Source organism: Symphalangus syndactylus, chromosome 5 (assembly GCF_028878055.3).
Source record: "Symphalangus syndactylus isolate Jambi chromosome 5, NHGRI_mSymSyn1-v2.1_pri, whole genome shotgun sequence".
In the NCBI taxonomy this organism is placed as follows: Eukaryota; Metazoa; Chordata; class Mammalia; order Primates; family Hylobatidae; genus Symphalangus; species Symphalangus syndactylus.
In genome coordinates this window covers 129,862,258-129,890,195 of record NC_072427.2, presented here as the reverse complement: position 1 = coordinate 129,890,195, position 27,938 = coordinate 129,862,258, and the positions used below count along the sequence as shown (strand labels likewise).

Genomic DNA, 27,938 nt, shown 5'->3' with positions numbered 1-27,938 from the left:
AATATGAATGAGTGAGAAAGTATACATAAGAGTGTTATTAGCACATGGTCTGTGTTTCTAGGCAAGGTATTATATAACTGAAGCAGATTAAGGGAATAAGTAAGAAAATGTGCGGAAGAACTGAAGAGATATGAGAGAAAATAGTAAGAACGAACATCCTTTTCATATTTCATTCCCCCTAAGGCAAACTAGTGCCTGTGGGCCAAATCTGGCCTGCTTACCTACCTATTTTTTTTTTAATAGACTTATTGGAACACAGTCAGTCTCGTTTGTTTACATGTTGGCCATGGCAGCTTTTGTACTACAACAGCAATGACAGTAGTGACAGAGACAGCATAGCTCACAGATATTTATCTGACCCTTTACAGATAAAGCTTGCTGGCTCATGATTTAAAGCGTCCTCTTACCTTCTAAACTTTCATTCTCCCTCTACAAAGAAATTCAGGGTTCTGGGACATACACTATAAATTTTTCTCTTTAACACTGATTCTCCAGGTATTCTACCATATCATTTGCAAACAGAAAAAAATCAGAGGTTGGCAAACTTTTTCTTAGAGGGCAGATAGTAATGGTTAGGCCTGTGGGCAAGATTCACTGATGGATGCTACAATTAATAGGAAAAGTATGACAAGAAACACAGTGCTGACATAGTTGCAAATATCTTCCCACAAGATTATTTCTTACAAAGAGAAAAACAGTAACTTTATAGTAGAAAGAACTGGCCACTGTAACCAAATTATCAACATTAGCATCATCAGTAATGAGACATACTGACATTATGTACCTCCTTGTTTAATGCCATAGGTTTTCCTCTGATCTTTGCTCTAAAGTTATCTCATAGATTCTGATAACTAGTGTTTACATTATCATTTTTTTCTATAACTTTTAGTTTTTATTTTCGTTTTCACCCAAGAGTACAGTCATGTATTGCTTAACAATGGGGATACATTCTAACAAATGCCATCGTTAGGCAATTTCGTCATTATCCAAATGATCACAGTGTACTTAAAAAAACTATATTGTATAGCCTATTACATGCCTAGGCTATATGGTATAGCCTATTGCTCCTAGGTTACAAACCTGTACAGCATGTTACTGTTCTGAATACTGGAGGCAAGTGTAACACAATGGTAAGTATTTGGGTATTATAACATATCTAAACATAGAAAAGGTAGAGTAAAACTACAGTATTGTAATCTTATAGGACCACTGTCATATATGCGATGTATCACTGATTGCAATGTCATTATACAGCACATGACTGTAATTTAACAGGTTCTTAAATTTCCAGTAAAAGGGTCTTTGATATTTTAATTTTGTTGGTAATTTCTAGTTTTCTTGCAGTGTGATCAGATAGCGTAATACTTCTACTTTATGGAACTACTTACATGTTTCTTTGTGACCTAATACCTGATCAGTTTTTGTGAATGTTCCAGGGGCCCCTGGGCAGGAGGTATAGTCTCTATCATCAAGGTATAGAGTTCAGAAAACATAAACATGATCTACCTTACTATGATCGTGCTGTTAAAGTCTTCTATCTTCCTATTCTCTGTTCACTTGATCTGTCTTAAACTGAGGGTGGTACATTAACATCTCCAATTATGAGTGCGTTTTTATGTCTCCTTGAATATCCTGCAGTTGTTATTTCCTAAAGGTGAGTGTCATGATTCTGGTGACTAAATATTAATAAATTTTGTATCCCACTTGTGAATTGTGGCATTTGGCACTAAAAAGTGCCCTTCCATCTTTTCTAAGTTTTTTGTTTTGGCGTGAATTCTACATTGTCTCTTATTAGGATCACTTCTCTTTTCTATCTTTCTGATATATCTTTGTCCATCTCTTTCTTACTTTTTTTAGGTGTGTGTCTCTTATATACAACATATGAATATAGCTATATAACCCAAACTGAAAATCTTTTCCTTTTAATAGGTGAGTTAACCCCATGTAGATTTATTGCTGTGACTGATACGTTTGGTCTTAAGTCTGCTGTATTTTACTTCCTTAAATTGTATTTGAGCTTTGTAACAATGTAATAGGATATACATAGACAGTAAAATGGTTATTACAGGAAAGCAGATTAACATATCTATCAACTCACAGTTACTTTTTTTGTGACAAAGAGCAGCTAAAATCTACTTATTTAACAAAAATCTCTAATACAATTTTATTTTTATTTAAGATATGTCCAAGTCTTCTGAAAATACAGTTTTATTAAGGTTATTCCTTATGTTGTCCACTAGATCTCCACACTTGTTCATCCCACATATCTGCTATTTTATATCCTTTGACCTACATCTCCCCATTTCCTTTCCTTCCTCCCTCCTTGAACCCCCTGTGGTAACCACTGTTTCATTCTCAATCTCTGTGTATTTGAGTGCTTTAAAACATATATATGTGTGTGTGTGTATATATATATATGTGTGTGTGTATGTTTTGTTCACATATAAATGAGATCATGCAACATTTTTATTTCTGTCTGGCTTATTTCACTAAGCATGTCTTTTAGTTCCACCTATGCTGTGGCAAATGGTAGGATCTCCTTCTTTTTAAAAGCTGAATAAGGTCGGGCGTAGCGCCTCATGCCTGTAATCCCAGCACTTTGGGAGGTTGAGGCAGGCGGATCACCTGAGGTCAGGAGTTCGAGACCAGCCTGGCAAACATGGTGAAACCCCATCTCTAATAAAAATACAAAAATTAGCCAGGTGTGGTGACACAGGCCTGTAATCCCAGCTGAGGGGAGGGAGGCTGAGGCAGGAGAATCACTTGAATCCAGGAGGCGGAGGTTGCAGTGAGCAGAGATCATGTCATTACACTCCAGCCTGAGCAACAGGGCAAGAATCAGTCTCAAAAAATAAAAATAGAAAAATAAAAAGCTGAATAATATTCCATTATGTGTGTGTATGTATTTATATATCATCTATATTCCATTGTGTGTGTATATATATACAAACACATACAATACACACACACACACACACACACACACATTTTCTTTATCAATTTGTCCATCAATGGGTATTTAGGTTGTTCCTGTATCTTGGCTATTGTAAATACTGCTGCAGTGAACACGAGAGTGCAGATATCTTATTTGGTCAACTAATTTTCAACAAGGGCACCAAAAGGACACAATGGGGTCCAATAATAAATGGTGCTCTTCAATAAATGGTGCCGGAAAAACTGGATTTCCACATACAAAGGAATTGGACCCCTATTTTACATAATACACAAAAATCAACTAAAAATGTATAAAAGACCTATATGTTAAGACCTGAGACTATAAAACTCCTAGAAGAGAACATAGGGGGAAAGCTTTGTCATAGTATTTTATTATTATGTGCACAGTATCTTGCTAATATTTGCTATATTTCTTCCTCTACAAGATGTATTCTTTTTTTTTTTTTTTTTTTTTTGAGGCAGAGTCTCTCTCTTTCACCCAGGCTGGAGTGCAGTGGCGCGATCTCGGCTCACTGCAGGCTCCGCCCCCCGGGGTTCACGCCATTCTCCTGCCTCAGCCTCCCGCGTAGCTGGGACTACAGGCGCCTGCCACCTCGCCCGGCTAATTTTTTGTATTTTTAGTAGAGACGGGGTTTCACCGTGTTAGCCAGGATGGTCTCGATCTCCTGACCTTGTGATCCGCCCGCCTCGGCCTCCCAAAGTGCTGGGATTACAGGCGTGAGCCACCGCGCCCGGCACAAGATGTATTCTTTGTCCAATTTTTTTTTTTTTTTTTGAGTCAAGATCTCACTCTGTTGCCCAGGGTGAAGTATAGTGGCACGATCTCAAGTCATTGCAACTCCATTTCTTGGACTCAAGCCATTCTCCAGCCTCAGCCTTCGGAGTAGCTGGGACTACAGGCACACACCACCACACCCGGCTAATTTTTGTATTTTTTGTAGAGACAGGGTTTCACCATGTTGCCCAGGATGGTCTCAAACTCCTGAGCTCAAAGTGATCTGTCCACCTTGGCCTCCCAAAGTGCTGGAATTACAGGCATGAGCCACTGTGCCTGGCCTGTACTTTAATTTATAAATAATTTTGGGGGGGTATTTCAGAAGGTTCACCTTTTTGTTCTAATGCTTATCTTTGGACATAAACCTTTTTAAATGCTCTTAGTTCTCTGTGAGTTTTTGTTTGTTTGTTTGTTTCTTTTGTGACGGAGTCTCATGTTGTCGCCCAGGCTGGAGTGCAGTGGCGTGATCTCGGCTCACTGCAACCTCTGCCTCACAGGTTCAAGCAATTCTCCTGCCTCAGCCTCCCGAGTAGCTGGGACTACAGGTGTACGCCACCATGCCCAGATCATTTTTGTGTTTTGTTTGTTTGTTTGTTTGTTTTGAGATGGAGTCTCGCTCTGTCACCTAGGCTGGAGTGCAGTGGCTCGATCTCAGCTCGCTGCAAGCTCTGTCTCCCGGGTTCACGCCATTCTCCCACCTCAGCCTCCCGAGCAGCTGGGATTACGAGCACCTGCCACCATGCCCGGCTAATTTTGTTTTTGTATTTTTAGTAGAGACGGGGTTTCACTGTGTTAGCCAGGACGGTCTTGATCTGACCTCGTGATCCGCCCACCTCGGCCTCCCAAAGTGCTGGGATTACAGGCGTGAGCCACCGTGCTCAGCCAATTTTTGTATTTTTCAGTAGAAACGGGGTTTCACCATATTGGACAGGCTGGTCTCGAACTCCTGACCTCGTGACTCGCCCACCTCAGCCTCCCAAACTGCTGGGATTACAAGTATGAGCCATCACACCCAGCCAGTTCTCTGTTTTTAAATCTAACCTTCTACTATTTGGTTTCTCAGTTTTAACGTATTATTTTGTTTTTCTTCTTCAGGGACTCCAACAACCTGAATGTTATTTCTTCTCTGCCTTCAATTTGCACTACCTTCTCTCTAACTCTTTTGAATTATCTTATTTTCATTCTCTCAGGGTTTTTTCTTTGTCCTTATTCAATGACTATTAAATTTTCACTTATGTCTATTCTCCTTTGTGCATTTTGTAATATATTCTTCAATTATGAGATACTTTTGTCTTTTCCTTCTATTTCTTTCCTGAGTTCAATCAATTATGATTTCATTTCTTCCTCTCCCAATAAGGTCTGAACCTCAGCCCTTGGGCAGGGGTGGGACAGTTCTTGCTTGGATGTTTAATCTCACTCAGTCCTAGGCATCATGGCTGGACCTTGTATCTGCTATTCCTGTACCTGTATTCTTTACATTTATCTTTATTTCTTATTAATCAATCCCACGTTATTCCAATTCCCTATTATTGACTATAGTTAACAATATCTTGTGTAGGCTGGGCGTGGTGCCTTGTGCCTGTGATCTCAGCACGTTGGGAGGCTGAGGCAGGTGGATCACCTGAGGTCAGGAGTTCGAGGCCAGCCTGCCCAACATGGTGAAACCCCGTCTCTACTAAAAATACACAAATTAGCATGGTGGCACATGCCTGTAATTCCAGCTACTCGGAAGGCTGAGGCAGGAGAATCGCTTGAACCCGAGAGGCGGAGGTTGCAGTGAGCCGAGATTGCGCCACTGCACCCCAGCCTGGGTGATGGAGTGAGACTCTGTAGCAAACAAACAAACAAACAAAAATACTAGTGTATATTTCAAAAATAGGTAGAAAGTTTGAAATGTTCCCAACACAAAGAAATGATAAATGTTTGAGGTAATGGATATCCTAATGACCCTGATTTGATCACAACACATTGCATGCATGTATTAAAATATTGCATGTATCCCATACATATGTACAATTATTGTGTATCCATAAATAATTCTTTGACTTTTTTTGTCCTATTCAAATTACTGTGTAGTTTCTGTCTCCTGACTGGACCCAAATTGATACATCTTTTTTCTTCTGCCACTCCACTAATGAAGAACACTTCTCCCTTTTTTTTCTTTTGAATTATGCATATTTTTACTTCCCTGAAATTCATCATCTGATCTATCAGGACACTTTTTACTATTTTCCTTATTAGCATGGGTTTAATCTTTCTAGCACTGGTTTTATTTATTTATTTATTTTTTGGGATCAAAAGACAGCTGGAGTATGGCATTGGTTTTAGAACAACCTTACATCCCATTGCTAATTTTCGTCTTCCCCACAGTTTTTCTTGATCTGTCTTTATAAAGTCTTCTGGCAGGGGTAGGTTAGGTAAGAGCATGAAAGATACTGCACTAGGATTTGTGGTCTCATTTTTTTCTCTATTTTTATTTACAGTTATTTTGAAGCTTGGGCATCTTCTACAAGTTACGCTGAGGACATGGTTTTTCTGTGTAGCTTTAGTTTTCCTTCTTTGTTATTCTGTGTTATTTTGGAGAAAATATTGGAAGATGGGAACATAAACTGCCTTTCTTGTCTTTAGGTCCCTGAAGTGCTATCACCTGGATTTTTGCAAGTTTGAGATTTATTTCTAACAACAATCAAAGGGGAAGGACAAAAACACTAGAACAAAATTTCTGGACTGGCTCCAGCTCTGCCATTAATATTTACCTAAAGTTGGATTTACTTCAGTGTTAGGATTATTTCCTCATTTGTAAGATAGGGTGGCAGGATTAGGGCAGTGGATCCCAAACTCTGATAAGCATGAGAAATACTTGATGCATATGGACTTCTGTGCCCCACTTCTAGGCATTCTGATTCAATAGGTCTGGGGTAGGTCCCAGGAATAGGTGTTTTTAAAAAACATCCGTGGTGATTCTGGGTCTAGTCAGGGTCTCACATTTAGGAATGCTTAGACATGATAGTCAGTGATACTATCCAGTTATGTGAGTCTATGAAAACTCTTCCGATGATTCAACAAGTTCTAGTGATCCCATCTTTCAATATAAAAATCACAGCTGGGCACAAGGGTGCATGTCTGTAGTCTAGAGAGGCTGAGGTAGGAGGATTGCTTCAGCCCAGGAATTTGAGGCCATAGCGCACTATGACTGTGCCTATAAATAGCCACTGCACTCCAGCCTGGGTGACACAGCCAGACTCCATCTCTTAAAAAAAAAAAAAAATGAGGTCGGCGCAGTGGCTCACGCCTGTAATCCCAGCACTTTTGGAGAACGAGACAGGCAGATCACTTGAGGTCAGGAGTTTGAGACCAGCCTGACCAGCATAGTGAAACCCCATCTCTACTAAAAATACAAAATTAGCCAGGCGTGGTGGCAAAGGCCTGTAATCCCAGCTACTTGGGAGGCTGAGGCAGGAAAATCGCTTGAACCCGGGAGGCGGACATTGCAGTGAGCTGAGATCGCGCCACTGCACTCCAGCCTGGGCAACAAGAATGAAACTCCACGTTTAAAAAAAAAAAATCAAAGCAATGGATGAGTGGTATAATGTCCCAATTAACTTAAATTGTATGATAATTTGTCCCTATTCACTTTCTTTTCCCCAGAGACGGGTCCCACTCTGTTGCATAGGCTAGAGTGTAGTGGCACAATCATAGCCCATTGCAGCCTCTAACTCCCGGGCTCAAGTGATCCTTCTGCCTCAGCATTTTGGGTATTTACTTTTTTTTCTTGACCAAAAAGTTTGAAACAACCAAAGCAGGTAAAAAATTAGAAAAAAAAAAAAAAAAAAAAAGACAAAACAACAAAATAAAAGACAAAAGGAACTGTATTTAATACATGTAGAGGAAAAAACATTAACGATAAAAAAACTAAGATCACGGAAACAGATCATAACCTCTTCTTAATACATTATGAAAGTTCAATCACTTTAAGAGGAACATGCTACATGCTTTGTTCCCACTAAACTTTGGCACAGTATAGTTAGATATAATTGTGGCACATTCTTTTCAGGGTTCCATATGTTATTTGGAAACACAACTAATGCTGGTCCTCATTTTGAAGAAAACCCATTATAAATTTGATATCAACAAGTCACATAAGCTCTAAGCTCTAAGCTCCCATTTCACAGTATAATCTATCAGTACTATCTAAAGCAAGTAATTCCAAAGGTGTACATAAGAGCAATGTTAATTCGAGGAGATCCATAGGCTTTCCCTGATGTCTTAGCATTTGGTCATCTGAGGGAATCTGGATGAAATAAATTTTTGCAAATATAATGCATCCAGGAAAGACACCACCAAATGATCTGTTTAGGACATACCCAACTGCAGCAGGGGTCAAGCGAGTGTGCAACTGAGGGGTGGTAGAAGTAGTGGTGGTTGTTAGGGAGCCATCATTTCCAGTCTTCTCCCAGTCAAAAGGGTCACTCTCAATTACTCCAAAAGTCTTGATGCTATTGTCAAACACCGATGTAAGAAGCTAAACCACAAAGAAAAAACTAGAGTAAGTGAACAGTAAACATAGTCACTTTATTCTATAAGAGAAAGCACACCAGACTCATAAAATGATTTTGTAATGTGATTTTCTTTAAAAACTGGTGGCTCAAATTGAGAAATTTGAATAGGAACTATATGTGGATGATGATACTGAATTAATGTTTATTTTTCTCAGTTGTGTAGAATGTTTCTGTTTTTGAGAGATACATAATGAAGCATCATATCTATAACCTACTCTCAGATGGTTTGGCTAAAGGATGTGTGTTGTGTATAAGTGTATATGTTTGCGCATTCAATTGAACCATCTATTTCATCATTTATTTGTCAAAGCAAAACAAAACAAGGACTTTTTATATGTTTCAACCTAAAAAAGTAGCCAGTGTTAACGGGTAATGTGTCTAGGTAAGGGGAATATAGAAGTTCATTGTGCTTTCCTTCATTTTTTTTTTTGCAGGTTTAAAAAATTCTTAAAATATGTGTGTGTGTGTTTGTGTGTCTCCATATACAAATTATCAAAAAATTGCTTGATTTATATTCTGTTAGTTTGATCTATATTCTGTATAATTTCATTTTTTGTCTTTCAATTCCTAAAGTTTGATGTGATCTTAAGAAGGATCTCATAAAAGACCTATATTGTTTCTGTCAGTAAGCAACATTTCAAATTTTATGATTATAGCTTTTTTCTCTCCTCATCATTTCTGGAACGCTGTTAGTATCCTATCCTCTGAGATTCATCTTGTACATTTCCTGCCCTAGACCTGAAATCAGCACTTCTTTGGAGGATTTTGCTCAGGTCTGATTTAGGCTTTAAAAATATTTCTTCACCAGCCTGGTGAACATGATGAAACCCTGTCTCTATTAAAAATACAAACATTAGCCGGGTGTGGTGGTACATGCCTGTAATTCCAGCTACTCAGGAGGCTGGGGCATGAGAATTGCTTGAACCTGGGAGGCGGAGGTTGCAGTGAGCCAAGATCATGTCACTGCACTCCAACCTGGGTGACAGAATGAGAATCTTTCTCAAAAAAAAAAAAAAGATTACTTCAGCTATTAAGTGGTCAATAGATGACATAAACAGGGATGGGAATGAGGGTACTTGGAACAGATGACCAGTTAAGAGATTACTGTCAGCTGAACCAGCATGGTAACAGTAAAGGTGATAAGAATTGGACACAGATTTCTGTCCTGAGCCACTGGGTCAATGCAGTGACATGGAAAGCAGTGAGTTTAGGGAGGAATAGGAAATGCAGATATAAATTTGGGTGTCATCAGCATATAGATATCAAGAGATACTGGCCATGCACGGTGGCTCGCACCTGTAATCGCAGCACTTTGGGAGGCTGAGGTGGGCGGATCACTTGAGGTCAGGGGTTCAAGACCAGCCTGGCCAACATAGTGAAACTCTATCTCTACTAAAAATACAAAAATAAGCAAGGCGTGGTGGCAGGTGTCTGTAGTCCCAGCCACTCGGGAGTCTGAGGCACAAGAATTGCTTGAGCCTCGCAGAGACTGCAGTGAGCCAAGATTGTGCCACTGCACTCCAGCCTGGGTGACAGAGCGAGACTCGGGTCTCAAAAAAAGAGAGAGAGAGAGAGAGATATTATTTAAAGCCATACAACCAGCTGGTATTATTGAGGAAGAATAGAGAGCAAAAGATCCAAGGGCTATAGCCTACAGTACTCCAATATTTAGGTGAAAGAAGAGAAAGACTCAGCAAAGGAAACAAAAAAGGAATGGCCAGTGAGGCAGGAAAACCACGAGTCTGGTATTCTAGACTACAAGTGAAGAAACCATTTCACTAAGGAGGATGATCAAATGTTATCAGTTGTAAATGTATAGTTAGTTCTGTATTTAATTAATTTCTCTCTCTTTCAACCCAGACTATATGCTCCAAGATGCTGATATTAATCTGATCTTACTCATCATTGTGTCTCCAGGATCTCATACATTACCTTACTCATAACATTTACTCTAAAAACATTCCAATAATACATGTTAATTTGTAATAATATTTACTGACTCACATGATTTGATCTTTCATTTAAGTTCCAAAAGGAAGAATTGTAAATACAGAAAAAGAAACTAAAAAGATAAAGGGAACTGGAAAAGACATGGTTATAAAATCTGAGAAATTTTATTTGGGTCCTGTTTTTGTTCATGTAAGTCACCTACGTCATAGCTTAGACTTCTCCAAATGTCAGAGGTAGAGGGCTGTAGAAAACGCAAAGGAGGAAATAAAGATGGACTGGAACCTAGGATATGGGAATTGAAGAGCCAGACCTTTGACCCTCTCTCCTAACTCTGAAATCAAGGTTCTCATAGATTCTCACAGAGTGAGATGCATGCTTCCTGGAAGGTGGAATCCCCATCCAGGGGAGCCTTGCTATGTGAGCACTTAGACTGCCACTGGTAAATTCTCTGTCTACACTGTGCTGCAAAAGGAATGATCCTAAATGGTTTTTATGTCAGATGTCCTTTTATCATGGAATTATTTTCTTACATCTATCACAGTATTGTATGTCTTAGAAAATGTATTCTATGGCACTGGACCTCAAATTAGAAACAGTTTGTTACTATGATGGTGATATTAGACATCAGCAGCAGGAGGCAGAAAGATGGAGGACACAGAACAAAAGAAACAGGAAAGCTAAAAGCACTGAGGCACTTAAAGGCACCCTAGTGGGAACAAATGGTCAGACTGGGCAGAGCTCTGCAGATATTTTAGAGAAAAACATTTCTAATCTAGCAAAATAATTTTCTAATTCGGGAGCAGGGTGGCGCTAAATCCTAACCTTCCTCAGATTGGAATAGTAGAAACAGGACAAGTCAAGGACTTACTTTTTTTGGTAACTGAACATGTTACATCACATTTGGTTATGATAAATAATAAAAACAGAAAACTCTTAATTCAGTGAGTCAAATAGATTTTAGAATAAAAATTACCTTGTAAGTCATCTATATAGTATATACAGTATACGTAGTGTGTGAATATATGTCTGTGTATATATATACGTGTGTGACTGTTAAATTTGAATAGTCCTCATGCCTTTTTTATTTTTTATTGTTTTTATTTTTATTTATTTATTTTTGAGACAGAGTCTCACTTTCTTGCCCAGGCTGGAGTGCAATGGTGCGATCTCGGCTCACTGCAACCTTCGCCTCCCGGGTTCAAGCGCCTCTCCTGCCTCAGCCTCCTGGGTAGCTGGGACTACAAGCACACGCCACCATGCCCAGCTAATTTTTGTATCTTTAGTAGAGATGGGGTTACACCATGTTGGCCAGGATGGTCTGAAATTCCTGACCTCAGGTGATCCGCCCGCCTCGGCCTCCCTAAGTGCTGGGATTATAGGCATGAGACACCATGCCCGGCCTCTCATTCTTTTTTATATCCCAATGTCATTGGGGAACAAAGCATTTTCCCATCAGAACAGGGACTCACTGTGGCAGTAATTCTCAAACTGGAAAGGGAGAAGGGAAAAATCTGAAAAAAATCTTCCAAATGATTCCAACGCTTCCCTCTAAAAGGCATGTCCCATATCTCTTCATTGGTAACCTCTGAAAATCTAGTATACATCTGACTCCTTATTTTACTTAATAATACATTCTTAGAAAATACAAATTCATCTACATTTAGAGTCTAAGTTTCTCAAACTAGGGTAACATGTACCCCCAGGGGATGCAGCCATATGCCAGAGAGAATTTAAAGTCATTTGACAATGTGGCACAGCTTCCTGGAGTATTTTACACAGATGTATGACATTTATTACAATATTTTATAATACAATGAACACAAAGAAGTTGGAAGGCAAAATTTAAATGAACCTTTAAGATAAATCAAGAGAATACAAAGAAATTTTGGACTTATGGTTGACACTGTAAGGCTATTCCCAGACTTCTTGAGAAATATGCTTATACTTGGCTGCCAGAGGAGTAACTGGTGAAACAGTGTGAGAAACACCAGAAGCAATCATCTTCGGGAAAGTGAATCTTCTGTAAATGGATGTAGGGAAGGGAGGCAGTTAAGTGAAGGGGAAGTTGTGTGAAGAGGAGGGAGAACTTGAAGAAGGTAATCAACAGGCAAAAATGCTACGCAGGTTGAGCATCCCAAATCTGAAAATCGAAAATCCAAAATATTCCAAAACACAATTTTGGGTGCTGACGTGATGCTCAAATGAAATGCTCACTGGGGCATTTCGGATTTTCGATTTGGGTTGCTCAACCAATATAATGCAAAATATTACAAAATCCTAAAAAATCTGAACTCCACCAGGAGCGGTGGCTCACGCCTATAATTCCAGCACTTTGGGGGGCCGAGGCGAGCAGATCACAAGGTCAGGAGATCGAGACCATCCTCGCTAACACAGTGAAACCCCATCTCTACTAAAAATACAAAAAATTAGCCAGACGTGGTGGTGGGCGCCTGTAGTCCCAGCTACTCGGGAGGCTGAGGCAGGAAAATGGTGTGAACCTGGGACGCAGAGCTTGCAGTGAGCGGAGATCATGCCGCTGCACTCCAGCCTGGGCAACAGAGTGAGACCCCATCTCAAAAAACAAACAAACAAACAATCTGAAATCCAAAACACTTCAAATGAGGTATATTCAACCTGTATTACTTTTTTTTGTTTGTTTGTTTTTGAGATGGAGTCTCACTCTGTTGCCCAGGCTGGAGTGCAGTGGTGTGATCTCGGCTCACTGCAACCTCTGCCTCCTGGGTTCAAGAGATTCTCCTGCCTCACTTCCCAAGCAGCTGAGACTATAGACATGTGCCACCATGCCCGGCTAAATTTTTTTGTACTTTTAGTAGAGACAGAGTGTTGCCATGTTGGCCAGGCTGGTCTTGAACTCCTGACCTCAAGTGATCCTCCTGTCTCGGCCTCTCAAAGTGCTGGGATTACAGGCGTAAGCCACTGCGCCCGGCCCTGCATTACTTTTTATTTGGCCGCTGTGTGGATTATTTGTGTCAATCCCTCTTCTACTTGCACTTATGAATAAGAAGCAGTCCATTTTAAATCTGATGGGATATTCAATACAATGATTTTTCAAAAGCAAATTATTCAAGATACAAAGTAATAAAAGTCAATTGCAGCCTAGGCAACATGGTGAAACCCTATCTCTACCAAAAATACATAAAATTAGCCAGGTGTGGTGGTGTACACTTCTGGTCTCAGCTACTTGGGAGGCTGAGGTGGGAGGATTACTTGAGCCTGGGGAGGCAGGGTTTGTAGTGAGCCAAGATCACACCACTGCACTCCAGCCTGGGCAACAGAGTGAGACCCCGTCTCAAAATAAATAAATAAATAATAAAAGTCAATTATTATGTCAGGATAATGAGATTCTGAGTAATCTGGATTTTTTATTTTTCTGTAATTCTAAAACTTTTATAATGACCACATATTACTTTTAATAACTAGAAAAAATTAACCAACAAAAACATATTATTCTAAAATAAATCGACTATATACCTATATACAGCTTACATAGATGCTTGGTGCCAGCTCCTACTACCTAAAATACCCTTATTCTTTATGGCAATAAGTCATCTGACATACACATAATGCCTTAGGGAAGCACTCCTCTTATCCTTGGCACAAAATGCAATAAATAACTGTATCATATTTACCTCCATATGAAATCCCAGTTTGCCCTTTCAAAGAGAGTGTAGACCAAGTCCAGCTTTTGCAAAACCAAGAATTATTTATAAGGTGATATTAAGAACTCACTAAGAATCCTGATTCCTGAATTCTCAGTTAATAAATGGTAAATTAGTGGATCAATAAAGCACTTAAGCAGGAGAGCACAATGGCAATGTTGGCTTGGCTGATTGAAGGGCAGATTATTTACTGCAAAAGAAATTGCCCCACTTCAGTAATAAGTAGATGCAATAGAGGGAAAGAAATACATACAGTCTTTTTTTTTTTTTTTTTTTTGGCAGAGCTAGCCGAGGTTTTATTTTGGGAAAAAAAAAAAAAAAGCAATTGAATTGCTTTGCAGCTGGAGGCATGGGCAAGGGGGATCCCCAGGTAGTAAACTCTCTCGCGGATGGGCTGAGGGCTAGGGCTGAGCCTCAGGTGGGTCTCCCGTTCCCTGTGTTCCCCTGCACAGTGGCCTCCCTCCTAGGCTCCGCGGCAGCCGCAGGAGGGGCAGGCTGGGAGGGGCTTCACTTTGGCAGGACGTCGGAGGACTCAGACACCAGCTTCCCATCACGGGTTTCGATCTTCTTCACGACCACGGCCCTGGAGGAGCTGGTGCGGCTGAAGAAGCTGGAGCCCATGCCAGAGCCAAAGCTGGAGCCCAGGCCTTAGCTGAGGCCGGGGCTTGTGAGGCCCCCATAGGCCAAGCTCTGACCACCTGCATAGCTGCTGGTGGTCTTCATATGGATACTCATGTTCTGCATCCCAGACTCCAGCCAGCTCTCCTCACCCTCCAACAGCTTCCTGTAGGTGGCGATCTTGATATCCAGGGCCAGCTTGACCTTCATCAGCTCCTGGTACTCATGCAGCTGCTGCGCCATGTCTTGACTGGCTAGCTGCAGGGCAGCCTCCAGCTCAGACAGCTTGGCGTCGGCATCCTTAATGGCCAGCTCCCCACGCTGCTTGGTATCTGCGTGGCGGCCTCCAGGGAAGCCCGCTGGCCTTTGAGACCCTCAGTCTCAGCTTGGAGCCCGCTGATGTTCCGGTTCATCTAGATCTCAGTCTTTGCACGCCACAGGTCATCCCCATGCTTCCGACCCAGCGTCTGCAGCTCCTTATACTTAATCTAGTACATGCTCTCAGCCTCAGCCCGGCTGCGGTTGGCAATCTCCTCGTACTGCACCTTGACCTCAGGGATGATGCTGCCCATGTCCAGAAAGCGGCTGTTGTCCATGAACAGCACCACAGATGTATCTGAGATCTGGGACTGCAGCTCCTGATCTCCTCTTCATACAGCTGCCTGAAGAAGCTGATCTCAGCAGTCAGCCCTTTCAGGGGAGACTTCAGCTCCATCTTGCTCATGTAAGCTTCACCCACATCCTCCTTGATGAGTACAAATTCATTCTCCATCTCTGTACACTTACTGATCTCATCCTCATACTTGTTCCTGAAGTCCTCCACCAGCCTGTGCATGTTGCCAAGCTCCACCTCCAGCTTCAGTTTCTCCTGGCCCAGAGTCTCTGCTGCCACCTAAGGCTGTTGATGTAGCTCTCGAACATGTTGTCCATGTTGCTCCGAGCCATCTTCTGCTGCTGCACAAGGCTCCACTTGGTCTCCAGCATCTTGTTCTGCTGCTCCAGGAACCGTACCTTGTCAATGAAGGAGGCAAACTTGTTGTCGAGGGTCTTGATCTGCTTCTCCTCCTGGGTGTGCACCGCCTGGATGTTGAGGTCCACCTCCAGGTTAAGAGGGCTCAGCAGGCTTTGGTTGACAGTGACAGCAGTGATTCCTCCACTGGCCCCACCGGCCCCACCATATTCTGCGCCCAGGCCACCCCAGAAGCTGCTGCTGCCCATTCGGAAGAAGTTCAAGGAGCTGATGCAGGCACCAGGCCCACTCGTGTAGGAGAGGCTGTTGAAGGCCTGGGGGCCAGAGGTGGATACCTTGTAGGACTTCTGGGTCACCCTGATGGGCATGGTGGAGGCAGGAGTGGAGGCAGGCGGGCCAAACCAGACGGAATCCCAGAAGGAGTGGAGAAGCTGCTTCTTGGTCTGCACACAGTCTTTACTTCTCTGCTCTTCTTGGGGATTTTAGCAACATTGGTAAAGAAAAAAATTTAACTGCACCCATCCTCTAACAAACTAGCAAAAATAACATAACATAACATGACATGACATGACATGACATGACGCAACATGACATAACATAACATAAATAAAATAAAATTAAATTAAAATTAAAATAAAGAGAATGAGTTGAAGAAGCTGCAACCTTTACCTGTTTTCACCATTAAGTCGGGTGTCACATAGCAACGGGGATACATTCTGAGAAATGTGTTGACAGGCATTTCATTGTGCAAGCATCATAGAGTGTACTGTGATGGTTAATACTGAGTGTCAACTTGACTAGATTGAAGGATCAAAGTATTGATCCTGGGTGTGTCTGTGAGGGTGCTCCCATAGGAGATTAACATTTGAGTCAGTGGGCTGGGGAAGGCAGACCCATCCTTAATCTGGTGGGCACCATCTAATCAGATGCCAGTGAATATAAAGCAGGCAGAAAAATGTGAAAATGTGAGGCTGGCCTAGCCTCCCAGCCTACATGTTTCCCCATGCTGGATACTTCCTGTCCTCCAACATCAGACTCCAAGTTCTTCAGTTTTGGGACTTGGACTGGCTCTCCCTGCTCCTCAGCCTGCAGACGGCCTATTGTGGGACCCTGTGATCATGTGAGTTAATACTTACTAAATTCCCCTTTATATATATATCTATTCCATTAGTTCTGTCTCTCTAGAGAACCCTGACTAATACATGTACTTACACAAAGCTAGATGGTATAGCCTATTACACACCTAGGCTATATATAGTATAGCCTATTGCTACTAGGCTACCTATCTGTGTAGCGTGTTATTGTACTGAATACTGTAGGCAATTGTAATGCAATGGTAAGTGTTAGTGTATGTAAACGTATCTAAACATAGAAAAGGTATAGTAAAAACACAGTATTATAAGCTTATGGGACCACTGTCGTATATGCAGTCCATCATTGACTGAAATATCATTATGTGGCGCATGACTGTATATCAAGATACTGGAGATTCAGAAGTGCCCCTCATGGTTGGCTGCCCCAGGACCTGAGGCAGGGTAAGGCAACATGGTCACTTACTCAGCCAAAAGTGCTGGCTGATATCAGTCTTCCCTTTCAGGGGCTCAGTCAGTCCAAATGGTAAACTGCCTGGAAATATAGTACACTAAGGCTTTTCAGTGCCTCCTCACAAGGCCAATAACAAAGGCAAACAACATTTTCTTATTGCTATGACAGGACAAAGCAGCAAACAGGCAATAAAAGAAGTTCTATTAACATAGAAGGTAATGCTGAGTGAAGAAAAATGAGATGATTTTAGGCAGGGTGCGGTGGTTCACATCTGTAATCCCAGCACTTTGGTAGGCCAAGGCGGGCCAATCACCTGAGGTCAGGAGTTCGAGACCTGGCCAACGTGGTGAAACCCCATCTCTACTAAAAATATAAAAATTAGCCAGATGTGGTGGTGCACGCCTGTGGTCCTAGCTACTTGGGAGGCTGAGATGAGAGGACTGCTTTAACCTGGGAGGTGGAGGTTTCAGTGAGGCAAAATTGTACCATTGTACTCCAGCCAGGAGTGAAAAAAAAAAAAAAGAGAAAGAGAGAGAGATGATTATAAGCAAATGCAGCATCACTGTGGTACATGTAAAACCACTTACATTTCTTACATTTACATGATACTTTAAAAGTTACAAATTATTCTCATAATTACCTCATTAAAAATATTAACAATGGCCAGCTGCCATGGCTCACACCTGTAATCCCAGCACTTTGGGAGGCCGAGGTGGGCGGATTACCTGAGGTCAGGAGTTCGAGACCAGCCTGACCAACATAGTGGAACCCCATCTCTACTAAAAATACAAAATTAGCTGGGCGTGGTAGCACATGCCTGCAATCCTAGCTACTTGGGAGGCTGAGGCAGAACTGCTTGAACCCAGGAGGTAGAGGTTGCAGTGAGCTGAGATCACGCCATTGCACTCCAGCCTGGGTGACAAGAGCGAAACTCTGTCTCAAAAAAAAAAAAAAAAAATCTTAACAATAATGCTGTGAAGTCAGTATTTCCACCATTTCACAGACTACAAAACTGAGATCTAGAAAGGTTATCCAAACGGTGTGTGGCAAAGCATCAATTTAAACAGGTCTTTTAAGTACGGTGCCATTTCTACTAAAGAAGAGTTACAGCCAGTCAGCAGGCAAGGTAAAAACAGCATATAGTTGAAATTATTCTTGAAGGTGCCTTAAAATGTCCATAAAGTACAGAATACTACCATTTCTCAATAGGTGCAACAGAACCAGTTTTTCTTCCAGCTCTAGAATAGATGTCTTTTCCTCAGATGAATGTGGATAAAGTAAGCTGGCTGCAGACAGCAGTCACATTTGTACCAAAAAAGTACTCTGCTTTCAACTATTGGACTCATACTGGTGCAGCCTGATTTGGGGCCACTGAACTGCTGTCAATGAGAAGACTGAGAGAATAGCAGATGCATGAGGGCACTAAATCATTACCCTCACCATAAGGCATGACTAAGCCAAAGGGCAGGCAGAATCACAGATGTTAAGATTTTTCTACCTCCTGAACACACAGCTGAATTTAAATGAGTCATGTAAACATAGTGTGACTCTATTGTATTCCATAGCTACATCAAATATCCACTCCTTGTTTCAGACATACATTGACTGCCTACTGTCCTGGGTGCTGGGAATACAAATGTTAACAAAACACAGTCCTGTCTTTGGGTGGTTTACATTCAACAGAAGCAATAATCAAGCAGATTTAATTAAATTTTTCACTTTTATTAAATGCCTATCATTGTGCTATGTTCTTGAGAAAATTGAGATAAATGTGCAAGGAAGGCCCTGGCTCTTAAGGAGCTTATATAATAAAGAGACAAAACAAAGTACTGCTGCTCTAAGAGTTGAACAGAAGAAATTACTCCACTATGGAATATGGAAGGAATGGAAGGAATCAGAGGAGGCTGCAGAGAAACTGACATCTGAGTTGGGCTTTCAATTTCACAAGACAAGCAGTGTTATGAAACAGAGGCACATTCCAGGCAGGGCACACTGGGAGAAGAGCTGGCAGTCTCATTTGACTGCATTAAGGGGTCTAATATGACTAGATCACATAAGTACAATGGGGAATGAAAGGAGATAAGGTGTAATGGGGCAGAGGCAAGAATTCACCCATTTCCCTCCATCTCTACTACTTCTCTCAAGTCAAGGCCATCATCATCTTGCCTCCTGGCCACAAGGGAATACTCTACCTCCTAGCCTCCCCTGCAGTTAGAATTGGGCCAGTGTGATTGAGTTCTGACTACTGGGCATACACCAGTGTTGTAGATCACTTCCAGGCCTGGCTGTAAAACCCCTAAGCCATCATCCACACTATTCCCTTTCCTGATAATAGTAAAAGGCCATGTATTAAAGACAGCAGTGTCAATATATGGGCAGAGCCTGGATTTTCAAGCTACTCTTAAGAGTTGCCTAGGAGAGCTGTACAACTTGACTAATGTATTATACGATCAAGAAGCTTTATGGTGTTAAGACACTGATTTTTAGGCCAGGCATGGTGGCTCATGCCTGTAATCCCAGCACTTTGGGAGGCCAAGGTGGGTGGATCACTTTAGGCTAGCAGTTTGAGACCAGCCTGGCCAACATGGTGAAACCCTGTCTCTATAAAAAATACAAAAATTGGCTAGGCGTGGTGGCATGTGCCTGTGGTCCCAGCTACTTGGGTGGCTGAGGCAGAGAATCACTTGAACCCAGGAGGCAGAGGTTGCAGTGAGCCGAGATCACACCACTGCACTCCAGCCTGGGCAACAGAGCAAGACTATGTCTCAAAAAAAAAAAAAAAAAAAAAAAAGACACTGATTTAAAAAAATTTATTTCTTTCCAAGGCACAGCTCAGCTTATCTCAGTACCTTCCCAACTAGTCTCTGATTCTCATTTGTTTCATTTGGATGCACATAACTGCAAAAGTAATCCTCTTAAAGCACAAATTGGATCACCATGCTCCTGTTTATAACACTTCCAGCACTTTGTGTTGTACTTAGAATAAAAATCCAAACTCCTTAAAAAGGCCTACAAGGCCCTGCATTATCTGGTTTCTGACTCTTTCCAACCTCACCTCAACCTGTTCTCTCTCCTTATTTATTGTCTGACCATACTTGTCTTCTTTCAGTCCTTTCTCACATTAGGGCCTATGCATGTACATGTTCTTCCCTTGGCTTGTAACATTCTACCTCTTATTTTTGCTCTTCACATGGCCAACACAATCCCATCTTTTGGGGCTTGGCTTACAATCAAGCTTCTCCAACCTGTAACCCAGGACGGCTTTGAATGTGGCCCAACACAAATTTGTAAACTTTCTTAAAACATTGTGAGATTTTTTTGCGATTTTTTTTTTTTTTTTGGCTCATCAGCTATCATTACTGTTAGTGTATTTTATGTGTAGCCCAAGACAATTCTTCTTCTTCCAATGTGGCCCAGCGAAGCCAAAAGATTGGACACCCCTGGGCCTTACATGGTAGCTTTAGAAAGAGACCTTCCTTGACCACTCTATTTGATCAGAGGTTCCTCCTTGTTTTCAGCTCAACCTTGTAGCATCTATGCCCTCAGAAAAATTTAATTCAGATGTTATCAGAGTCAGAGGATCCTACAACTGCTCTATGTCCCCCAAAGCAAGAGGCAAACCTATTACATTTTGATGTAATCTACATTTAAATAGTCCCATTCCTAAACCCAGAAAGTATATTAAGAAGATTAATGAAGCTTGCTTAGCTTTGCATTTCCTCTCTATCCTATCCTCTGATATTAGCAACGCTGTAGCAGTGGGTGAACTGGTTGAGATACACATTTTAGTTTCAGGCCCACCAACAGTGTGTATATTTATGGATTTCATTAGTCTTCTCAACTTGCTAAGTGATGCTTAACAAATTTGAACACTCTAATAAAGATATTTGTGTTATCAGGATCATGTGATCCTATTAATTATTATTATTATTTTTGAGATGGAGTCTCACTCTGTCATTCAGGCTGGAGTGCAGTGGCACAATTATGGCTCACTGCAGCCTTGATTCACTCAAGTAACCCTCCCATCTCAGTCTCCCAAGTAGCCGGGACTACAGGTGCATGCCACCACACCTGGCTAATTTTTTTTGTTGTTTGTTGTTGTTGTTGTTGTTTTGTTTTTTGTAGAAACAGGGTGTTACTATGTTGCCCAGGCTGGTCTCAAACTCCTAGCCTCAAGTGATACTCCTGCTTCAATCGCCCAAGGTGCTGAGATTACAAGCATGAACCACTGTGCTTGGCCCACTCTGTCTCTTGTAGTTGTTATAATACTCAGAATCTAACAAAACAATATTTATAGGAACATATCTGCTTTAATCTTGTTTATAATTCTGATATCTTCACATTTATTTTAACAGACAGAAAACAGTATTTATGCACTTATAGGGTTAATTTTTCTTGTATTCTCTGTGTAGGAGACTGTTGGTCCAAAGTAAAGACTTAATTAAATTTACCTAACATTTGTTGAAAATTTAGGTGCCAGGTGTAATATGGGGTTAAAAAAATAAGACATGGCTGTTTCTCCAGGATTTAAAAGCTAGTTAGGAAAACAGACTCATACATAAATACTAAGTACAGATAAACTTGATGTAATTTCCCAAAATAATATAATACTTCTCAAAAGCAAATTTCGGCCTTTATTGTAAAGTGAGAGACACCTAAAAGATTCCTGGTAGAAAACAAAATAGCTATTCTCTCTAGGTCCACACCTGATGTCAGAGTGAACAGCAGCAGCTGTTGGATGAGGTGTTGGCCATGTGCAACGTGTTGAAGTAATAATATTCTATGGCAAGATATTCTAATTTTTAAAGATTTATAAAATATACACAAAGTGAAAGTGGCTCTGTAAAACTGCATCATTTAACACTTTGATTATAACAAAAAAACTGACTTTGGTCTTAGCTCAGAATAGACAAAGCTGGAAACATATCATTGCTATTTGACCTTTGATGTAGCTAGGGAAGCATGCTTTTTGCTTATTGCTGGAGGAGGTTTATTGGTTTTTTTAACTTTATTGGTTGTCCCATGAGAAATCTAAAATTTTGAAAGAAAAGACCAGGTATGGTGGCTTCATGCTGGTTATCTCAGCACTTTGGGAGGACAAGGCAGAAGGATTGCTTGAGGCCAGGAGTTCAAGACCTGCTTGGGCAACATAGGGAAACCTCATCTCTGCTTTTAAAAAAAAAAAAAGCCGGGCATGGTGCACACTTGTAGATCAAGCTACTCAGGAGGCTAAAGTGGGAGAATCACTTGAGTCTTGGAGGTTGAAGCTGCAGTGAGCCATGATTGCACCAATTGCACTCTAGCCTTGCTGACAGAGCAAGACCCTGTCTCAAAAAATTTTTTTAAATAAACAAAATAAAATCTTGAAAGAACATAAGTAAAATCAAATTTAGGAATGAATCTCAAACTATAAAATTAATCACAGGGACAGCATGAGTTCACGAGACCATTCAGATTAAAAGTAGTTATTTTTCTCAAGATGAAGACTCAGTAGAGAAACAAGAGGCAGAAGCTGCAAAGCTCAGGCTTTTGAAACCTGATGTCACATTGATACTAGTCATTAGAACACACCCATCACTTACATAACATCTTTTTTCAATTATCCTTCTCCTGTCCACCTGCCCTCCGTTCTCACTCACTGCTTATGAAAGATCAGAGCAGGAAAGAGCTGGATTATTTACAGAATCTGTGAAACAAAGTAATGTTATGCCTGTTCTTTTTCTTTCAAAAGTGGAAAATTACCATACTTTGTTTTGTTATTAAGTGATAGAAAAGCCCCTAGGAGAATGTCCAACTGAAAAACTTGAGAACAATAATTTGTTAGTTTAAAATAATCATGAAGTTTCAAACTTTAGCTGTAAATATGATAGTCTTCTTTAGATATAGGTTTAAGAAGAGAATGTGATCAAAGTTTTTTACTGTCCTAAATTCCCCTAAACAAATTTTGTCAATAAGAAACTATTAGCACTCAAGATGGGAAAGTTGGAACATTTTTCACCTCCTCTTGAATCTAGTCTTACAGGTATAATTTCATTGCTTTAAGTAATGTGAACTCTATACATTTCAGAAAATAAATACAAAAGACAAATATAAGAACACATTCCAAAACAACTCACACACAGTGTATTTTCTCAATTTGTTAGACAGTCCCTATTGTTTACAATACAAATTGGCATATGCATGAGAAGACAAGCTCACCCATTTAAGGTCTCTAAGGACTCAAGGCTGTATGTTGCCTCTTTGCTTTATATCCTGTTTGTATCTTATACAAAAGCAGCAATTTCACAGATAAATAATTAGTATATGCAAATACATTTACTGTGCTATAGACACTTCTTAGTCTTTTGACTGCACAACACTGACAACACCGTAGAATTTAACTACCATTAACATGCAGTAAAGTCTATGTGTTGTCCTTTGTAACTAAGAATGATATACTAATACATATTCTTATTAATCTATGTGTAGCCGCATTTATGTTTTCAGTGGTAGCAATTATTTGGTATTAAGCCCTGACCAAATTCTCCCTGAGAGCAACAGAATCTTCTGAAATACCGCTGGTTGGGGTTAGGGATGCAATTTGTAGTAAACCTAGTAGACCCTTCTAAGGCTCATTAACTGATGCTTTAAGGAAATGATTCTCTGACCACAGACAAAATGGAGCCAATTTTCACTGACCGCTGTCCCATAGCATATTAACATATGATATGCTGCCCTAAACCCTTGACAGATGCATTACCTAGTTGGACATTTCCTTCTGATCAACAAATTAGCTATAGAATTTACATAATTTCAACTATCAGCAGTTCTATATGCCGAATGAATCATGCAGGAACAGTAAAATCTGTCACAAGATGAATAAACCTAAAACTCTAATGAAGTTAAGTCTATCCAGAGGGATGAAACACAAAACACACACACTGACACTCTCATCATAAGTTAATTTCACCATGTTTCTCAGGATGTATTAAAACAGTCTTATTCTAAGGACCTCCCCTACTCATTTATAACACCTTCAAAGCTACAATGAGTGAAAGCAGAGACTAAGAGAGAAAATAACTAACCCACAGAACTCACAAAGATGGTTACCTGGTAGTCTGGTTTTGTAAAATAATCCAAAGAAGAGATATGGTCTAGAAAGATGCTGAATTCTGGTGGGAGATGTTTCAACATGAGCCTGTGGTCATATCTCTCCTTAATAGATCCTACTTGCTCCTGGGAAGTAAAGAGAAAAAGAGCTATAGTCAATTTCTCTTGGCGGTTAGGCATTAAGAGCCCCTCAGTAACCGTCTCAAGGGTACGTACTAGGGAATGAGATAGTGGGTAATTAAGTATAAAGCAAGAACTGAGCTCTTACTAACAGCTTAATGTACAGTGTTTTAAAGCGGAAAAAAACTATAATGCAGAACCAAACAAGTAGCACAGAGTTCTGCATCAGTGTATTGATAGTCCCCAAAATAAGTAATTTATTTATTTAGTTTTCTGAGACAGGGTCTTGCTCTGTCACCCAGGCTGAAGTGCAATGGCATGATCACAACTCACTGCAGCCTCGACCTTTGAGACTCAAGTGATCCTCCTGCCTCAGCTTCCCAAGTAGCTGGGACTATAGGCACATGCCACCATGCCCAGGTAATTTTTAAAAGTTTTTTGTAAAGATGGGGGTCTCGCTATGTTATCCAGCCTGGTCTCGAATTTTTGGGCTCAAGTGATCCTCTTGCCTCAGTCTCTCAAGGTGCTAGGATCATAGATGTGAGCCATTGCACCCATCTCAAAATAATTTATCTTAAATCTGATCTACTTTTCTTTATCAACACGTGTTTACAGTTTTCTAAATCAAACAACATAATGTGACAATCAAAAACTAAAAGCTTGACTTACAAAAACAAAGGGGAGAACTAATAAAATTAAAAGCTAAGAGGGAGGGCTATAAATTAATCAGAAGCAATTAGTATCTATTCTCCACATACACAGAAAAATCTCCTAACATTAATTTGATCTCTAATGTCAGCTCACACAGAAAAATATATATATTGGGATATAGTGAAAATGCTTGTAGATTTTAAGTCTTATACATAAGTATATTTTCAACAAAAATGTTTATTCAGGAGAAATTTTTATTTCTTCTACCAAAATTGACATCTCCATTCCCAAAATTACCTTGTCCTTTATTTTTCTCCAGGGCAGCTGACCAACCACAAACTCCACCAACATGTAGAATAAGGACCAAAGGTCATCATGTCTTCCCATTTCCTTCATAAACAAAACAGAATCCAGTCACATAACATTACTATTACTTGTGAGTACATTACATTGTTCAAGGTCTAACCATTTTGTTTCACCTTATTAGGCTAAAAATGTAAATTTATTTCCCAAAAAATTATATGGTAAATATATATATATATATAAATTTACATAGCTATATAGCAATCTATATGGCAGAATATACAAATTGAAAAACTTTTTGAAACAAAGGACACCCCAAAACATAGAAATGCTGGAAGTAATATAACAGCCCATTAGTTAATGTGTTCATTTAGAAGAAAGAGAACTCTTAAAAGCTATTTTTTAAAAGGTGGAAATAAGGGAAGCAAGCTGATGCTCAAGTTTTGGCTGCTGTGGGGGCATCTGTCATGAGTTTATCAACCAGGAAGGGGACAGGCATAAAGGCTTTGGGCCTACACAGGACATGAGTTGTAACTGAGATACACCCCACCCCCACCATATAGCTAGGGCCCTAAAAGGGTTACATCCGTATTGCAGTTATTTGGTGTGCACATTACACTGTAATAATTGTTTTCTGTAAAATTGAACTGCTATCAAAAGAAAAAAATGAGTTTTAAAAAAATTGTCCTGGGAATTTGTTACCACAGGCCTGTCCCTCATTTAGATTTGGGGGTTAAATATATACCCATGTGGTCTGAAAAACCAAGCCTAGAAATTAACTTGAAATTAACTTCTGGGTGATCATGCCCTGCAGGAATGACAGAAGCAAATTTATCCTCTCAGGATAAATACATCCCTGAATTCAGACCTCATAGAAGTGCTATAGAAAAAGCCTCACCAAACATATGTTCATTATTCAAATTTATAAAGTATATTAATAAGCTAATGTCAAAAGAAGCTACAAACAGTAGAAAAAGTATCCCAGGATTTCATAAATGGAATTATAGGGTACGAAGAATGTTTAAAATGTTAAAATGAAAAATGGAATCAGTCATCAGAAAAGAACTATATTCAATAAAAACCAACCAAAACCCAACCAGATTTGAAAAATGACTAAAAAGAACATCTAGAAATAAAAAGCACAATTATAGAAATTTAAAACTCAATGGGCAGGTTTAAAAGCTGATCAAACACAGCAGAAAAAAATCAATTGGAAAACAGATCTGAAGAAATTATCTAGAATGCAGCACAGAGACACAAAGAATTAGAGAATCCAGTAGTGAACTTCAGAGGCAGCACAAAGGACAGAATAAGAAAATCTAAGAAAGTCTAAAGTATCAATTTGGTGATCTGGGAAAAAGGCTATAAAGAGAAAGGGAAAAAGGGAATATGAGAATCTTCCAGAATCAAGGAAAGACATGAACATTTTGGTTAGGAAACACATCAAATCCCAAACAGATAAATATTTAAAAACCCACACCTAGGCACATTTGAATGCAGGACTCCAAAGACAGAGAAGATACCAAAAGTATTCAAATAAAAAGGACAAATTGGTTAGGCACGGTTGCTCCATGCCTGTAATCCCAGCACTTTGGGAGGCCAAGACAGGTGAATTGCTTGAGCTCAGGAGTTTGAGACTAGCCTGGGCAACATGGCAAAGTGCCGTCTCTACAAAAAATACAAAAATTAGCCAGGTGTGGTGGTGTATGCCTGTGGTCCCAGCTACACAGGAGGCTGAGGTGGGAGGACTGCTTGAGCCCACGAGGTTGAGACTGCAGTGAGCCAAGATCATACCAGTATACTCCAGCCTGGGCAACAGAGCAAGACTCTCCCAAAAAATAAAAAATAAAATAAAACTTTAAAAAGGACAAATTAAGGCCGAGCACGGTGGCTTACACCTGTAATCCTAGCACTTTGGGAGGCTGAAGCTGGTGGATTGCCTGAGCTCAGGAGTTCGAGACCAGCCTGGGCAACACGGTGAAACCCCATCTCTATTAAAAAATTAAAAAAAATTAGCTGGGCATGGCAGCGTATGTCTGTAATCCCAGCTACTCAGGAGGCTGAGGCAGGAGAATTGCTAGAACCCAGGAGGCAGAGGTTGCAGTTAGCCAAGATCATGCCATTGCACTCCAGCCTGGGCGAGAGAGGGCAAGAGAGCAGGACTCCGTCTCTTAAAAAAAAAAAAATGTAACAACAATTAAATAAAGTGACAAAGGTTCTCAACAGTGACCCAAGAAGCAGAAGAAAGTAATTTTTTCAAAGTATTGAGATAAGTATTAACAAAATTAAAATGTAAAACAACAATAAGACAGTATGACAGAGTTCAAGTGTTTTTTTGTTTTGTTTTTTGTTTTGTTTGTTTTTTGAGACAGAGTCTCGTTGTCGTCAGCCAGGGCTGGAGTGCAATGGGGCACTATCAGCTCACTGCAACCTCCGCTTCCCAGGTTCCAGCAATTCTCCTGCCTCAGCCTCCCTAGTAGCTGAGATTACAGGTGCCCGCCACCACACCCAGCTAATTTTTATATTTTTAGTAGATACGGGGTTTCACCATGTTGGCCGGGCTCAAGTGTTTTTAAAAGTCCTTGTATTATTTAAGAATTATTTATGTTAAAACTTTAAGATTTGGCAAGGCATGGTGGCTCATGCATGTAATCCCAGCACTTTCGGGGGCCAAGGCTAGAAGACTGCTTGAGGCCACGAGTTTGAGACCAGCTTGGGCAACA

General features: G+C 40.4%; 1 protein-coding gene and 1 pseudogene across 9 annotated transcripts in view; both read right to left on the bottom strand.

Moving 5' to 3' along the window:
• The window catches only part of TTBK2 (tau tubulin kinase 2), a 182,920-nt gene that overhangs the window by 45,369 nt on the left and 109,613 nt on the right, over positions 1 to 27,938 (bottom strand). For all 9 annotated transcript variants that reach the window (XM_055278906.2, XM_055278903.2, XM_055278904.2 and 6 more), the window contains 3 exons: positions 25,210 to 25,302; positions 24,142 to 24,267; positions 8,095 to 8,252 (listed from right to left, as the gene is read on the bottom strand). In XM_055278906.2, the coding sequence (XP_055134881.1) occupies positions 8,095 to 8,252; positions 24,142 to 24,267; positions 25,210 to 25,302 (377 nt within the window). The remainder of the gene's footprint in view (positions 1 to 8,094; positions 8,253 to 24,141; positions 24,268 to 25,209; positions 25,303 to 27,938) is intronic.
• On the bottom strand, positions 14,268 to 22,626 carry LOC129482702 (keratin, type II cytoskeletal 8-like; annotated as a pseudogene).